Source organism: Ursus maritimus, unplaced genomic scaffold (genome assembly GCF_017311325.1).
Source record: "Ursus maritimus isolate PB19 unplaced genomic scaffold, ASM1731132v1 scaffold_15, whole genome shotgun sequence".
NCBI classification, from domain to species: Eukaryota; Metazoa; Chordata; class Mammalia; order Carnivora; family Ursidae; genus Ursus; species Ursus maritimus.
In genome coordinates this window covers 21682760-21700615 of record NW_024423897.1, presented here as the reverse complement: position 1 = coordinate 21700615, position 17856 = coordinate 21682760, and the positions used below count along the sequence as shown (strand labels likewise).

The window sequence follows — 17856 nt, the reverse complement described above, 5'->3', positions numbered from 1 at the left end:
CATGCATTATCTCACTTGGTTTTGAGGGAGGGGGTGCAGCACTGGGTAGAATTGATAGTCAAGAAAGTGGGCTCTGGAGTCAGATAGACCTGGTTTCAGATCCCAGCTCTACAGTTCACCAGCTGTGTGACCTTGGGCAGTTATGTCACCTCTCTGGTCCCAGTAAAAGGGATATGGTCTAAGTACTTATCTCACAGAGTTGCTGAGAAGGCTAAATGAGTCAATGCCTGACAAATAGCCAGGACTGGAATACACTCAGTGCGAGTTAATTATTGTACCAACATCACCATTATTATGACACTTATTATGAACCTCATTTTGTAAATGAGAAACTGAGGCTCAGGTAATTTGAAGGCTCTGCCTAGGTTCATCCACCTAATAGGTGATGGATTCAAGTGCCAGCCAAGAACTGGAATCCATACTCCAAGAAGGGAGACTCAGAGAGTGCTGGTGTAGCTGGAGCCAATTATTTAAAACAAGACTCTCCAAAAGAACTTTCTACAATGGTGGGAATGTTCTATATCGAAGTCCAGTATGGGAGCCACTAGCCATGTGTGGCTATCAAGGACTTGAAATGTGGCTGGTACAACTGAGGAACTGAGTTTATAATTTTATTTGATTTAAATAGCCACGTGTGACTCCTGGCTACTGTATTGACCAGCTCAGCTCTAGAAAACATGGCACAGGAACCAGGAACCAGGGATGCTTGGGATTCAGAGAAGGATGAGGGGTCCACCTATCTAGTTGGCACAGTAGGCACACCCAGGGTCCATGGTACTTTTAGGGACCCCTGAAATATTTTAATTTCTATTAAATTCAGAAGAAAGAAAACAAACTTTTGGGTTGAAGAAAATATTTTCATATAGAAAAATATATTTACCATATATACCAACATTACCATAAGATATAACTTCTAATATTTTTTCATGGATGAAGGGGCTATAATGCTTAGGATCCTTGAACGTCTTAATGGGACCCTGGGGAGATGGATATGTAAAGGAAACAAAGGGCTTCCAGGCACATGGGTTTTGAAGAAACAAAGGGACAATGTGGGGAAGGATGAGAAAATGTTTTGTTATTGGGTCTCCTCTGCCAAAGTAATTCATTCATTCATTTATTCATTCAATACTTATTTACTGAGGGCCTACCCTGTGAGGGCATTCCAGAACAGAAAATAAGACAGATGAGGGCCTACTCTCATGGGGATTCTCTTCTAGTAGCAGAAAGAAAGAGATGATAAATCAGGGTGGTCAGGGGAGCCTTACATGACAAGGAGACTTTCGAGCAGGGCAAGGGCCAGAAGGTCTTCTTGAGAAGGAGTTTCAGGCAAAAAAGAACAGGCAGTGCAGAGCCCCCAAGGCAGGAACAAGGAGGTCGTGCACATAGACCAGAGGGAGCAAGCAGTCTCTGAAGTGTTGAGAGTGCTTCCCAGACATAGAGGGTCTTTCAGCTACTGTTTATCAGCAAGGTCAATTTTCTAATGGAAGAGAAACCTCTTCCACACTGTGAGGACGATAGCTGTAGGCATTCTAGTTCACAGACCCTGACACTCAGTGAGGCCCAGACAGAGCAAGATCTCTTCCTCTTGGGATCCCATATGGATCCACGGCCTTTGCATTTGGAGCTGTTATTACTATTATTAAATTATTACTGTTGTAAAAATACAGTAATGTTAACTACTATTCCACTAGGTGTTCAAAAAGTACGTGTGGAAAGAGGGAACTAGTCTCTGTATGTGTGCTGATCCCAGCCTATGTCCCAGGAGCTCCTTGCCAAAGCACCCTTCTACACACACACACACACACACACACACACACACACACACACACACATCCCTGGGTCTTTGTGACATCCCTTCTTTCCTTGCAATGATCTGTAACAAAGCTCAAGCAGCAGCTTGAACAACATCAATATAATAAACATAATTTCTGTTCTGGGGCGCCTGAGTGGCTCAGTCAGTTAAGTGTCCAACTCTTGGTTTCGGCTCAAGTCATAATCTTGGGGTCATGAGATCAAGCCCTGCTTCAGGCTCTACACTGGGTGTGGAGCCTGCTTAAGACTCTCTCTCTGTCTCACTGCCTCTGCCCCTCCCCCGACTTGTGTGCACAAGCACTCTCTCTTTCTCTCTCTCAAAAAAGAAAAAAAAGGGAGTGATTTCTATTCCATAATTTGTATTACTGTCACCCTTTCCCCAGCAGTGGGTGCAGAGAGCTAACTGATGTGATGTCATTCAGAGGCTGAGGGGGGCAGTGCGGTGGGTGTGAGGTGGCAGGGAAGACAGAAGGTGGAGAATGCTGTGGACGCACCCCAACAACATGAATTTCCTGATCTTTTTCTATTCTGACACTGGCATGCTGGGCTGACTTCTCCGGGTCCCATCCTATGTGATCTGTATAATGAGGCCATCCAGCACAGCACCCCTCTCTATCCAGGCACAACAAGCTGCCTTCCCAGGAGCTAGCAGGCCCCAGAGCCACCAGTCAAGTGGACCCTGTTCCTCTTATCTGGCTCTGAGAAGCTTCTGGAATGGAAGCTTCTCATTGTTCCTTGTGCACGATACCATCGGCCACCCGTGGCCACTCCCGGTCAGGTCTACCTCTAACTCAGGCACCCCGGGGGTGGGGAGGCTACTATCAGCCACATCACATGGTGGTCGCCAGCTCAGGCTCGGGCCTAAGGCAGCCTGCTTTTGAGTTCCGCCTGGTTTGATGACCGTTGCTGGCTGTATGACCTGGAGTAAACTATTGAACCTGACTTTCAGCCTCTTCACATATAAATAGGAGAAGATAGTCATCAGGGTGTAGTGAGGCTCAGTTAAGATGAAGTGCCTAAGTCCTCACAATGGCTCACACATGAGCTGTCACCTGCAGACACTGTGATGAAGATGAGACCCATTCCTTTGGTGTCAAGGGTCCTCGTTCACCCATCAGAGGGCCAGGCAGGAGACCCAGTGGGAGCTGAGCAAAACCCCCTCATTTTATGGGACCTCCACTTGCTTATCTGGGAATTGGGACTGGTCCCTGCTCTCCTGCCTTAGTGCAGCTCACCCTCCACTGAGCTATTGTCGAATGATGCCCTGAGGATGGTGAGGTTTGGGGAATGTGAAATGTTTACAGAGGTACAGACACTGGTCACAGCTGACATTTATTGAACTTTTACTATGTGCAGAGGCCCCATAGTAAGCACTTGGGATGCATTATAACTTTTAACCTTGCTCACAGCAACCCTATAATTATCCTCATTTTGCAGATGAGGTAAATAAGACTCAGAGAGGTTACCTAACTTCCAACGCACAGAGTGAGCATGTGGCCAAGGCAGGATTAAAATTCAGATCACCTGTGTGTGCCTCTCCATCCCCAGGGGTTGGAAATAGCACTTGGGAGAGAAGGATCATATAACCATGTGTTCTCTCAGCCCCACAAACACAGATTCTCAGCAAAGGCTCTATCTCCAGCCCTCCCTCTCCATCCCATTCCCTCTGGCCTGGTGCAGCCTAGCCATGCTGTCTGTCCAGCCAAGTCCAAACCCCTCTGAGCAGAACTGCCTAGGACAAAGCCAGCAGGCGGGCAGGCCTGGGCAGGCAGGGAGCAGCATTCTAGCAGTGGGGCACGACAGGCAGTTCCGTTCTCTGAGGCCCCTGTCAGTGCAGTGCAGCTGGCTGAACCTGACTGCTGGGCTGGAGGCACGAAAGGGTTAGGGATGATTGCAAGCAGCAAGGTGCATACTAATGAGATGTAAACCAGCCCCTGCTGGTAGGCTCTGGGCCAAAGCTTAGAGTTCCACACTCAAGCCCCCTGAGCTCAGTTCATACCGATTTCCTCCTTCCGGAAGTAACTCTGTGCTCCACTCCTCCATGGCAGACACAGAACAGAACCACTGGGCCCCCTGTGTTCTTACTGGACAGGGCTGGCCATCGAATGGAACCAGTGGTTCCCACCATTGGGAATTCCCTGAGGGGGTGGGGGCGAGGGTTAAAAATACATATTTGCCAGCTCCACCCCAGATCTAGGAAACAAAATCATTAGGCGTGGGGCTTAGGAATAGAGTTCCCAGGGTGATTTTGGTGGGACTGGTGTTTGGGATCTGCTGAACAAGGTCATCTCTTCCTTTAGGATCCTGTGTTCTACCATGCCTCCTTTCAAAGTGGATATCCCATAGGTGGCTCTCTCCTAGGCCCTAGTGGAGAGGGGTGGGGAAGGGAGGAAAAGACTGCAAGCTCCTAGGAAGTGCTTCTCGAAAGTCAGTGTGTTAAAACTCACAGCCTCATCTCAGGAAGTCTGACTGAGTAGGGCTGCAGTGCACTCAAGTGCTCCCTGTCCCCTGTAGGTGGTCTGCTGACCACTGTGGGGGGAACACTGGCCCTCGGGCAAAGCAGACACAAGGTTATCTCTAGAGTCAATTAGAAGAGCAGACAAGAAAGGGAAAGTGACAGGTGTGATTACCGTGTCCGACATTCACCTGAGAGTCTCTGAATCTGCAGATCTCTCTGTCCGTCAGCATCTCAGACCCCGGAGGCGATTGTTTATCTTGCTGTGGTCAGGCCTATCTATCTTCCGGATAGACACTCAGCCCCATGAACCATGTTCTACTTGCAGTAAATAGAACTGAACCGGACAATAAAAGGGTTTCCATCCACATGCATATACCTCATGACCCAGCAGACCCGCTCTTAGGAGACACAACAGAAGCGTGCGTGCATACTCACCAAAGACTCACACAGAATCATCAGAGAAGCACTATGGTAATAGCCCCACAGTGGAAACACCCTGAACGTCCACCAAGAGCAGAATGCAGGATGCTCATCTAAGGGAATACGAAGTCCCAACAGAAATGAAGTATTGCTCTAGGCAACAATAGAGATGAATCCCACTGACATAGTGTGGAGCAAAAGCAGCCATACGCAAAAGACTACATACTGTACTCTTCCAACTAGATAAAGGCAAACTTATCTGTGGATTGGAATAAGATAAAGCTGCCCTTGTGAGGGTGTTAGTGACTGGAAGGGGCACTAAGGGGCACAAAGGTGGTAATATTCTGTTTCATCTGGGAGCTTGGTTAGTTTCTGGAAAGTTCATTGAGCCATACACTTATGATTTGTGCATTTCTTGTATGCATATTATACTTCATTAAAAAGTTTTCTGAAAATGCTAGTAAAGGACTTCAAAGAACTTTTAATAAAAGGCAAGACACTGAAATAATAAAAGCATGTTGACTATAGCACATTGCACGGGATTTCATTACTTATGGGATCTTGGACTCTTCCTGCCCCAGGACCAGGAAGGAGAGAGTTCTCAGAAACCAAGAAGCACGGGAGCTGTGCCAGGACTTACCAGGACCATGCAACACCAAGGACTTAGCAGCTCCCTCTCCCACCCCTACTCGGCCCGCCCTCCACAGAACCGCAAGGGCAAGGCAAGCCCACTTTCCACCAGGTTCCCAGGCTCAGCTGGGTCCCCATTCACTGGGGCTTACTTCCTGAAGCATTTTTCTATCCTCAGACCAGTTTTCTGGTCCGCTCTCTCATTTGATCCCCTCAAAGACCCTATGAGGGGAACAAAGAGTATTTTCATTTTATAGATAAGAAAGTTGAGACCCGGGGCAGGGGCGTGGTCAGAAGATTTGGCCAAGGTCATACTGCCAGCAGTGGCCCAGTCAGGACTCAAATACAAGTCTTCAGATACCAAGCCCAACATTCCTTTGGCTACACCACAGATGGGCTCTTCTCAGGAATAGCCATGCTGACTGTAGCTTCATCACTTAGTGAGTACTTGCCTGTGGATGTCAGAGTCCTTCAACAACCCAAGGACGGAGGTACTATCATTGTATCCCCATTTTACAGATGAAAAAATTGAGAGTCAAGAAGTCCAAGTGCCTTGTCCCAGGTTAAGGGCCAGTAAGATGGCACGTGGATTGGAAAGATGGCCTCTCCAGAGTCCCAGCTCTGAAACACTAGTTTAGTGGTTCCCAAACCCAGCTGGACCTCACCTGGAGTTCCACTGGAGCTTGTAAAAATACAGATTCCCTGGCCCCACACCCAGATCCTACATTCTAGTGCTATAGACTCAGGATGGGGCTGAGGAATCTGTATTTTTTAAAAACAGCTCTAGGCATTTGGGTAGCTCAGCCCTAAACTAGGCTGCCACTGAAATAGAACAGTAAAAATAAAACAACTTAAAAGGTGAAGTTGCATTTACAACTTCCAAATTAACTCACTGAGGCTCTCTAACAATTAGAGTTCTCCTAACGATGGTACACAACCCCACAAGAAGGTATTTGACAACTGCCCAGCTGGCTGGGTAATCACTATGTTTGTGTGTGTGAGGGGGCGGGGGAGTGACTAGCAAGGAGCATCAGGAGGGCTCTTGGGGAGCTGGGGGTGTCTGCTTTGCTCTGGTTGCTGGTTAGCCACTGTTGTTGTTCACTTGGTAAAATTCATCAAGTTGTAACTTACAACTGATGCACGTTGTTCTTAAATGTTTACAAGAAGGAAAAAATAGCACACAGTCAGAGACACTGTATAAGGAATCTTTACAGAGTAGAAACTTACAGGAGGGATCCAATAGGGTTCTTCTAAATTATGTGCTTCCAAGAGTTTGATTCTAGGATTTGAATTTTCCAAGATGCTGTGATTCTTTTGAATCAATTCCCAAGACTTCAGAAGCCCCCAAATCTGTCAGAGTGGCTAATGTTTAGCGAGCTTTTAATATGTGCTGGCTACTATGCTAACACCTTCTGTGAGGTAGATAGCGCTATATGCCCTGCACCCTCAGAGAGGTGAAGTGATATGTCCAAGGTCACAGACATGGACCCTGGCTCCAGAGCTCATGTGCCCAAGCCTGGCGCAATACTGGTATCAAGCTCTGCCACTTTCCAAGGCTAAGCTAGTAGGCATCTAAGATACTGCATTTTGTGCCGCGCAGTCCTGTATTTGCTGAGAGGATCCAGAGGAAGGAAAGAGGGTGCTGCAGGTACAGACAGCAGCCCTGACCTGGGACACGTGAGCACAGGCACACTAACGTTACCCCACAGCTGGCAAGTACAGTCCTGCCCAGCTTGCACCCCGGCCAGCTGCTGTGGGCATTAGAGCCAAATGGGAGCTGGGAAATGGAGAATTCTCCACTGTGGGCTCCCTGCCCCCAGCAAGGGGATGGACAGGTGCCTCACAGGGGCCACTCCAGTCCCAGGAATGGGAAAAGACTCAGGACTGAGAGGCGGGAAGGGATTTCTCTTTTCCACAGGCTCCAAACTGGAAAACGTGTAAGGCATCACCTCTTTCAGAAGGAGATGAAATTTAGGAGATGATTTGTTAATCAGTGGGAATATCAGACATGTGCTTGCCCAAGGGGGAGAAAACAACATAACGTTCTACTCCAATCCCCTTCCTTAAATTCCTGCTCCTCCCCACAGCCACGCACACCTACCCAAGGCACCCTCAACTTAACCTACCTCAACACGGTCCTCCAATATTTACAAAATAAAGGCCATGCTTCTACGATGATTTTCTGAAGTCCTTATGTTTTAAACAGACATATGAAAATATTTTCAGATGCAACTATATATCTAGGATTTGCTTCAGAATAATCTGATGATGGAAGAATTAGTGGAGGAAACACAATTGTCGAAGCTGAGTGGTTTTTTTATACTATTCTAACTTTTGTGTATTTCTGTAATTTCCCATTAATAAAGAAAATCATATAAATTACATTGAAAAAAAGCTATACTCCGTGGCCTGTCACATAAGGCCTTCAATGACCTGGCCCCATCCTACCTCTCAGTGCACGCCTCCAACTGTTCTCCACCCAGCTGATAATTTCCTGCACACACCGGCCATGCCTTGACACATGCTACTTTCTCTTTCTGAATTGCCTTTCCTACTTTTCGTTATTCAGACTTGAAAACTGACATTTAGTGCCAGCTCCTCCAAGAAGCCTTCCTTCATTGACTCTATAACTGGGCTGACTATCACTCCTCTGGGTCCCCAGGCCAGTCCCAGTTTGCCTTTATTTTACTACCTCCCTCAAGGTACTAAACCGTCCATTTATAGGCCTGCCTCCCCCAACCGTGAATCTCCGGGGGGTCTGACACACCTTCGAGCTCATTAGGTGTAGTGAAGTAAGTGCCCAGAGGACAGAAGCTGTGGGACGGAAGCTAAGTGGCTGAGCCTCGCCGAGTGTCTCCTGTCTCTACAAGGAGAACAGCACCGGCAGCAGCAGAGGAAGCTACTGGGTCACGCCTGCTGGCCTGCAGGGCAGTTATACAGAACAGAAGGGCCTTGTGAAATGGTCTAACCTGGCAACAGGCAGGTTAGTTATACAGAACAGAAGGGCCGGTGAATGAGAGCTCCCCTTTCCAGGTTTAAATCCCGTGCTCAGCAATGGCTCCCTGTCGGCTGCAAACGACCCAGGACACCATTACAAACTGGTCCGATTGATGAGGTTTATGTCCCCTGTCCCCTGTCCCCTGCCCCCTGAAGTGCGACTCAGCCTGGTTGTGGATCCCAAATTGCGTTCTGAGGCTGTGGGGATGATCCGCCAGCCTCCTCTACGGAGGGGCCGGAGGAGCTGACTAAGAAGCGATACCTTCCCGGCAGCGAGACGCGGAGGCAGGTGAAAAGGTGTGGGGAGTAGTCCTGCCTTCCCCGCTCACTTGCTGTGTGACCTCAGCCAAGTACTCAGCGTTCTCTGGCCAGGCTGCGGTGTCTCCATCTGTCTGATTCGATTATCACTAAGGATCCTTCTGCGCCCCGCTCTTATTGATCTGTGATTGGGTAGGCTAATGCTTAGTCCCTCGAAGTGACAGTTCTCATCTATGAATTAGAAATGAAGATTCATTCGTTCCCTCAGCAGCTATGCAATGAGCATCTTTGATGGGCCAGGCGCTGTGCTGGACATGGGGGCCAGAGCAGTGAGCAACACTTAGTAAGAGAGACAGTATCTGGAAAAAACTCTCAAATAATTATAACTGCAACTCTGATTTGTCTTACGAAGGAAAACCTCAGGGCGCTGTGAGCGGGTCTCCACCCGGGGGAAGCAGAGGGAGCTGGTTAATTGATGACCGTGAGCGTAATGAGTACGACCCTGTGTGCTACATGCATGACCTCATTTAGATGTCACATCCATCCCTGAGAAAAGGACTATCACTAGTCCTCTTTCTCAAATTAGGAGACTGAGGTGTAGAGAAGTTGAGGCCCAGGTCACACAACTAATAATATCCAGGATTTGGAACCACACGTGTCTTTGTAAGCCTGTCTAGAAACCCCCATTATACATGTAAGCATTAATACCATTAGCCATAGAAATAGTAGCACTGAGATTCTGAGCCAACTCAGCTTGTGCTGGGAACCCAGGAAGTGTGGGAAACTTCCAGAGGCTCTGCCCTGTCCAGTTACAAAGGACTCCAAAAGGCAGGGCCCATTCAGGGGGTACAGAAGGTCCCTGATTGTACCGACATCATTGCCTGGTTTTCCTTGCCTCACATTCTATCCTGCCTGGTCCCACCTGGCCAGCAGGAGTGCCAGCACCATGGCCTGTCGTGGGACAGCTGGAAGGAGAACTTCTAGCCTGAGGTGAGTTCATTTGTACCCAGGGAAGAACGGGCAGGGAGCGGAGCATGGTGGCCCAACTCACAGAGGACTGGTGTAGAGCGAGCCTGGCCGCCCCTCCCTGTAGAAAGCACAGCCACAGCTGACTCGGAGGGGCTGGAGAATGTCCGTGCTCTTCTGGGTCTGTCTCCTGAGTCTTTAAGAAGACCACTAAGAGTCTTGGAGTCAGAGGGGGGTTCTAGGAAGAACTTGACTCCCTGTAGCTCCTCTTCCATTTTACAGATGAGAAACCTGAGGCCCAGGGGGCTCCTGGCTGAGGGGGTGTCACTGTTGCACTCTGTCAGGCTAGCCAGTGTCATGGACCGAGCACCTCCCTGCTACAGCATAACCTGTGGTCCGTGGAGAACACTGGGGGAAACCTGAGCTTGCCCCTGGGTTCTTCACCTGCAAAATAGACAGCCATTCCTGCTTTGCCTACCCAACAGGCTACTGGGGTGAATCAGTTAAGAATGGATCATAATATTAATCTAGCCACCTTTATTTTATATATAGGGAAATAGGCCCAAAGAGGTATGGACCCATCTTAGACCACACAGGCTGGGAGTTACAGAGACATGAATAATGAAATTCTCTTTCCATCCTCCTTCAAAAACTCACAATTTTCAAATGACCAGGCATACTCAGCCCAGTCCCTGAGCACAGGCAGCATCCAGCCAGTATCGACAGTAATAGTAACTATCAGTAGTGTTCTGCATTGAAGGCTCTGTTAATCTGCCCAGGCTCAGCTCTCCATCTGTAAAAGGAGCCCCGAGCCTGCTTCTCTACCTCCCTCCTCTCTCCTGAGCTGAGGCCACCAGTGCCAGAGTGTGGCAGGGGACAGAGGCAGCCCTTCTGAGCCCTTGGCAAACCCCAGCATGCTCTGCTGCTCCCCACATGGGGGCATATAGCACACCCTCTCTCCAGTGGAGGGCTGAACTCTGGCCTGGTGGCTCTGTTCAGCGTTCCACTCCAGCTCACCTGCCTCCAAAGATATGCATCAGATTCCTGCTTCCCCCAAGACAGGGGAACAGAACTGCTCCCACTCACCCCACCCCAGGGCTGCCTCTGGTGCCTCTCAGACTCACAGTCTTTTACAGCCCTTAGAGATAGTGAGCACCCCCATTTTATAGCCAGGAAAGCTGAGGTTCTAATCAGGGTACCTCAAGAGCCACACAAGAGCCAGGGCTGGCCAAGTTATCTGACTGTCCCTCAGGCCCTCCTTCCCTCCTCCACACCAGGTGGCTTTTCTGTAATAGGACTCCTTTGCCCCCCTGGACACACACAAGAAGCCAGCACCTCTTGTTTCCCTAGCCCCAGCACTTCCCCCCTAAAACCATGTAGGAAAATGTCACCACATCCCCCCGGAAGGCTCATCCCCAGAAAGCCCATAATAGACTTTCATTCTTCCAAGGACACGACTCCAACTTTTCACACGTGCAAATATGACCTTGCTCCTTCATGAAATCAAAATCCTGGCCTTGTCCATTGCTGGGCCCCAATCCCCAGCCCCCAGTCTGGGCTGGCTACATCTGTGGCTTCATTCAGTGTACCTAGGCACCTCGGGCCCAGGTGTCCCTGCCCTACCCCCACCATGCCCGCCCCTCTGAAATCCTGGTCCCGTCACCACCTTCCAAGAGCCTTGGAACGCCCCCACCTGCTCTGGAACAAGGCACAAGATTGCATTCGCTTTGCAGCCCCCTCCCCCAACCTCCCATCCTCCAGCAGTCCTTACCTATGCCCTTCAGGTAGGGGAGGGTGCCCCAGGGTGGGCTGCTGGGCTGGAGCCCTTTCCACGCACACCAGGCTGACAGGCTCCCGAGGGAGGTGCAGAGACTCAGAGCAGGAAAGCCGGACGCACTCGCACTCCGAAGAGGCTGCTGAGAAAGTTGGAGTAGGTGTGTCCCAGCCCAGGAGGAGGAGGAGGAAAAAGGAGGTGGGAGAATTGAGGCGGATCATCCCCTCCTGCCAGCTCTCTGTCTCACGGAGAGGGAGGGAGGAAGCCAACTGGTTTGTGGCCCAGAACTCACAGTGGGGAATCGAGTCATGGAAAATGATGGCTGGAAAGTTGCTGAGAAATCAGGCCCATCTCCACCTCCCTCCTGGGTTTGAAGGAGGGATAAACTGAGGCCCTAAACAGGTAGTACTCTCGGGGGGCACACAGAGACCATGAGGGGACTGGGGAAGGACCCGGGTTGCTAAGCTCTCGGCCAGTGTTCCCTCCACATTTCTCCCTGACACTGCAGATCTGAGACCACCCCCCCCCCACCCTCCCAGGCCCAGTTCAAAACCCTGGCGCTGCCACCTACGAGCTCAGTAACCTTAGGTAAGATACTGAGTTTAAGCCTCAGTTTCCTTTTTTGAAAAGATGGGGATAATAATAACTCTTACCTCATGAGGATTAAATGAGATAAAGATTAAATGGAAGTCACTTAGCAGAGAAAGTCTCCCACAAGAGGTAATTCTTCTTCTTACTATTACTAGCGGTGACTTTCTCCATAAGCGGCTTAATGTCTCCAAGCTCTGGCTGCCCCTTCCGTGAAATGGGAGTAACAAGAATCCCGGCTTCATAAGGTTGTGCAGATTCACGGGATAGATAATGTGTGTAAAGTGCCAAGCACAGCGCCTGCATCTCACTGGGAAGCAAGACATCTTAGTTTTGGTACGATTTATGGGGTACCTCTCTGCTCTGGCTCTCCAAATGACTCTAATGTGCTCCCTGTGTTGAGAACCAGTGTTTTAAGGGAAGGGAAGAAAAGTCAGACAGGAATTAGCCCTCCTCTCGCTGCTGTGCTTTTTAGTTACAGAATGCATTCATTTGCTTGTTTTGTGTGAGGCTCTATACATACATTTTTCCAGGGACGGTACGTGGTGCTGGGGACATAGAGGTAAATGATACAGTTCCTGCTGCCCCCCCCCCAGAGCTGAAAATGGCTCTACAACCATCCTATCCAATCCATTCCCCGCTCCCCAGGACTTGCAGCCCCTCTGCAGCTTCCCTGGCAAATAAGAGAATCTTTGCTTGCATACCTCTAATTATAGGGAGCTCACTACCTCTCCCAGAAGTCAGTTCTGACTCTTGGCATCTTTATCTGATGTTCAGCTGAGCCCCAACCCTTGAACCTGACAATAAACAAGAATTCTACATGTCTTTATTATTACCGTTATTATAAGCTATGTGACCCAAGGCAGATGATTTAAATTTGCTAAGTCTCTGTTTCCTCGATTGTTAAATGGGCTGACAATTCCTGGGGCTGCTCAGAACAGATCTACTTTCTCTGCCATGTGACCACAACTGAGGGCTGGTTCCGTGGCTAAGACACCGTTTTCTAGAAGTTCAGGCTGGACCCTAAGCATAACTGGAAGTATTAAGGTTCTGGTCTTGGTGCTTATGAAGGAGTAATGAGGCTCTTGGCTATTTCCCAGCTCTTGGGAGCTATTCATTCAAACAGCCACTGTGGGCCGCATGCTTGGGGATCTGTCACCAGAGTCAGGGATGACCATGGTACCAAGCAGGCTGCTGTGGTATGTTGCCCAAGACTTCCAGAGGATCTCCCCAGCTGGGGTGGGGGGATCCCCTAGGCCTCTCCCCTGGGCTGCCTCAGCCCTGGACGAGAGGCCTGGGGATATGCAGTGTGAGGGGAGCTCCAGTGGGAGGACTAACATGGGCAATTATCCACTTGACTGATTGCCACCCAAGTCTCCGAGTCTGGGCCGATTAGGCATTAACCCGAGGGAAGGTGGCTGAGTGGCCCCATGAGCCCTTTGACTAGTCATGTGTGGAGTGGCAGGTGGCTGTCTTCTGTCAGGTCCCTATCTGGGCCAAGGCTGGCCTCCAACCTGTCCAGTGCAGGGACAGGCTGCAGCCTAGGGAGGGAAGGGAGGATGAATATTGGTATGGTTTGCAAAACCCCATAATGCCACTGACATTCATCCCCTCTCCACTTCCCCTGTCACTCCTGATCCAGGCCCTGGTCCTTCCTTCTGGCCCCAAGAGCTGACTGCAGCGTCTGCTGGCCTCCAGTGACCCATGCACCAGGGAAGTTGGACTCCTCAGTGTCCCTCGAGCATACCTGGAGACGTCTCGTTCCTGAGCTCCTGCTCACAGCTTCCTGGACATCTCAGATTGTCCCTATCCATCTTGGTACAGCCCATAGGCCACCTGCCCTCCATGAGTTCCCCTGTCCATGCCCCAGACCTGAGTGAGAAGTATTAATAATAACAATAATAGCTAATCTTTGTGTCAGGCATTCAACTCAGCACTCTGCAGGGATTATCTCATTTCTCTGAATACCACCACAGTGGATTAGGCACTGTTATCATGTTCTACTTTTCAGATGAAGAAACTGAAGCTCAGAAAAGCTTTAATTACTTGCCCAAGGTCACAGGTCTAGACTAAGCTAAGTTTCAAGCTCCCATCTGTCTGCACTCCTGAACCACTGGGCTGCACTGTCCTGGGTCTGTCCCTCCCCCTGCAGCCCTCTGACTGAACCTCCTGTGTGACCCTCTGCTTTGGGTTCTACTTCCGTGTATGTCTCTCTTCACTTTAACCTCTGGCCCGCTCCACTGTAAGCTCCTCAGGGATGGATCTCTGTCGAACTCACTGGTTCTCAACCAAGACTGCATGTTGGCATCCCCGGCATCAGCTGGGTGGGCCCAGCACACCAGTGTTCCTACACAGCGCCAGGCACGTTGTAGGCAGTAAAAGGAATTACATCTGATCTGAATCTTCTGTAGGGACCTGTTTCCCTATGTCAACAAAGCAGGTGTTGAGCTCAGATCTTTAACTCCTAGCTCTGACGTTCTAAAATTCTAATATTCTTTACAGGGATGTTGTCGGCTTCTAAAGAGAGACCTATTGAATAGTCTCTGTCCACTTTCCCCGTACCTGCCTGAGGAAAGCCGTGTTACCCCTGTGGACAGGATGGGATCTTTCTCCTCCGTCCTAGATTTTCCTTTCCAGAGCAATCTGTCCACATTTGCCATGGGGCCGAGAGTATAAGGGCAGGGGAGGGGGTTTGCTGAGAAGTGATGAAAACTGACTAGGTGGCCAACTTCAGGGCGCGCATAAAGTCTGAAAGCACAGATCGTATTATTTTCGTTTTCAACAGACTGTACCCTTTCGATTCCTTTTGGGGCAGGCTAAAGTCTCAGGTTTCTTAAGTGAAAATCAGACACAAATCATCAGAGACAGATAGCATATCACAAATGCGTGTGCAGGGTCAGCTGACCAGCATCTAGGCTGGCCCAGGGTTGAAGGGTTCCCAGGGATCGGGACTTCCAGTGCTATGACCAGGACAGTCCCAAGGAAACAGGAATGGCGGTCACCCAGGTGGAGAGAACTACTGTATTCCTACGTTACCCGTGTGTGTTGCATACCCCGAGTAGGTGCCCAGTGAGTGGGGTCCAGCTGGGAAGACGAGCCTCGGGAGAAGATTCAGCTCACTGGGGACAGTTGGCTGAGGGACTGGCTACTTTGAGACAGTGTGTCAATGAACTTGAAATGCAGCTGTCATTTCCAGGGTGGGGGTGTCTTCCATCACTCCAGGGTGCCTTCTGTGTGACCCTGGAGAGGGTCACACAGCAGGATGGGAGTGAGGCTGGGAGACAGGTACAGAACAGAGACCCTGGAGTCTGGGCTGTGGACCTGTAGGCCTGAAAGGCTCCAGAGGCCTGGCTGTCAAAGGGACATGATGCCTTTAAGGAGGATGAAGTCATCGGGGGCCGAGGCCACCTGGCCCTGTGAGGGCTGCAGCCTGCAGCCGAGAGGGAGAAGCAGAAGGTGGAAGGCAGGTGGGCCATGGGGGCCGAGCCTGGGATGTCAGCTTCACAGCGGACAGACGGGACCCAGCAGGAGTTGGAACAGCCAGCCCTGGCGTTGCCTGGGGTGCTTGGGAATGTAATCAAACACTCAGCAGACCTGCTGGCCATGGGCATCTGGGTACCACCGGGCCCTCCAGCTCATCCTGACCCCCCGTTGGCAGTTCTGACGGGCTCCTGCCAGGAGAAGCGTCCGGCCTTGTTGGCCAGGCCGGTGAGCATGAGCTCATCTGCTGCCAATCCAGCCCTCAGTCGGCCTGCCCCAGGCTGGTGCTGGCAGGTGGGGCTCTGGTGCTGAGAGCTACTGGAGCCAGGCTGGCTGGTTCAGTGGCCTTGGTTAGGTCACCCCAATAAGAAGCTGGGATGGGGGGAGTCACTCTGAGGCCTTGAAACAGAGCCTCTGCTGTTATCCCCACCTTTACCTGCCCCCAGACTTGAGGCTCGGATGTGGTTCTGGCCAGGGAACCAGTACCTCTCCTATGTCCCCTTTTCCACAACCATGTACTACATTTCCAGCCTCATCTCCCCTTTCTCCCTCTTGTGTAGTAACAACAGCAATAATAATAATTGTGGTAATAATAACTGACGTTTGTTATAATTTATTAAGTGCTAGGCTAAGCATCATCTCCTAGGATCCTCAAATGAATCTTCCTGACGAGATACTATTATTTTCATTCTCATTTTGCAGAGGAAGGACCTGAGATTCAGAGTTTAAAGTGACTTGTCCAAGGTCACCATACCCTTAAACGGGAGAGCGAGAATTTGAGCTCAGTTTATGTAGTTCTAAAACCCATGCTTCTATCATGGAAATAATTTAACCAAGTGTGAAAGTAAACACTGAGGCCACTTCATCAACCATGAAAGTGGGATGTGTCCTCACTTCAGGCATGAGTCTGTTGATGGATCTTTTGCTGCTGCTGCTGCTGCTGCTGCTGCTGGTGGTGGTGGTGATAATGGCTGGGTTTTTTTTCTTCTCGTTATTTGTTTTAATTTTTAAACTGTTTCTAGGAAATAATTGTTGGCTGATGGCTTTATTTAATTCTAGAAGGCAAAGGGACATAACTGAGGACCCTTCCCAAGGCATATTTTAAGATCTCTATGTCAACATTTTATGGAATGACTTTATATACTTTTCTGTTAAAAGTTCTTCAAGGAAAACAACTTTATTTATTTAAACACACACACACACACACACACACACACACACACACACACACATGCTTCTAGCCTCCCCCCTTATGTGATGCTCCAACCAAAACACAGGATTTGGATCTAAGGACTTTCCACCCACATTCAGAAAGGCCTCTCACTTAATTCAATGCTCTGCTGTCTCTGTCTCAGAATCTTGATAATTTGGCATCAGGGCCCAGCAGGTAATGCAGCCAGTTCAGCACATCGGCCAGCCTGCTGCTCCCCAGCCTTGACCCAGCACCCTCCCTTTGCTCATGCTGGGCCTCTGTCCAGACTGCCCTCCCCACTGCATCTACCTGGTTGTGCACCTACCTGGCCCATCAAAAGGCTGCCTGCTCATGGACATCTCTTAATCTCCCCCAACTGCTAGGGTTCCTGGGCCCTTGTGGAGCAGGCTGCCCTGTTCAGGTCTCACAGTGAGGTCAGGGCAGGAGATCACTGTGTGGTCCTCATCCCCCTTGCCGTATTTGTTGGGAGTGTGGAGCACAGGGTGAGGTTTGGACTTGAAATTAGACAGATGGATTCAATCCTAGCGTTGTCATCTGTGTGTGCAGCTGTGGCCTAGGACAAGTTACTTAGCCTCTCTGGGTAGCAATGTCCTCATCTGCCATATGGAGGTAGTAGTGATTATTATCTTGCAGGGCTTGTCAGGATTAAATAAGGGATGAATCAGTAAAACACTAAGCAGGGTGCCTGAGGCAACAAGTGGTCTTTTTCTGGATCAGTCTGGTGTCTAATTCATCTACGAATTTCCCATAGCTCTTTACATGGTGCTAAGGAAATGTGTGAGGTGCAGAGGATGGATAGATGCAAAATTGCTTTGGAAGTTCTGCAATGCCATGCATGTCGAGAAGGAGGATGTGATTTTACAGATGAAGAAACTGAGGCCCAGAGAGCTTTGCTAGCCTCCCTTCCTCCCCAGCCTTGGTGCCTGGGTCCTCTGGGTCACTTGAAGGGCAGCAGGGCAGAGGCCCTCAGGGGCAGGAGTTTGCTCTCTGCTGCCTGAATTCCAGAGGCCGCTCTGGCAGCCCAGGCAGCCCTATCTCCCTCAGCAGCCACATTCCAGACATTCTGCCCAGGTTAGGAAGAGAGCGGCCCTGAGGCCTGAAACCCTGAGAACCCAGGCCTAGACAGAGGCGGCAGGATCTCCTGGAATCAGGGATCACTGGCCACACTGGCTTCCTCAGCACCCCAGGCCCTCCTCACAGGCCAGGCCTCAGGACTGGTTGTCCAGGGAAGGCTGCTCAGGGAAGACAGACTAGTAGCCC

At 50.1% G+C, this 17856-nt stretch overlaps 1 protein-coding gene across 1 annotated transcript in view; it reads left to right on the top strand.

Annotated features, from left to right (window-relative positions):
- Positions 1-13841, top strand: part of SLC36A1 (solute carrier family 36 member 1) — a 136361-nt gene extending 122520 nt beyond the window's left edge. Inside the window, exon 11 of the mRNA XM_008692478.2 lies at positions 13546-13841. Within this exon, the coding sequence (XP_008690700.1) occupies positions 13546-13604 (59 nt within the window). The 3' untranslated portion in view covers positions 13605-13841. The remainder of the gene's footprint in view (positions 1-13545) is intronic.
- Positions 13842-17856: the final 4015 nt, after the last annotated feature.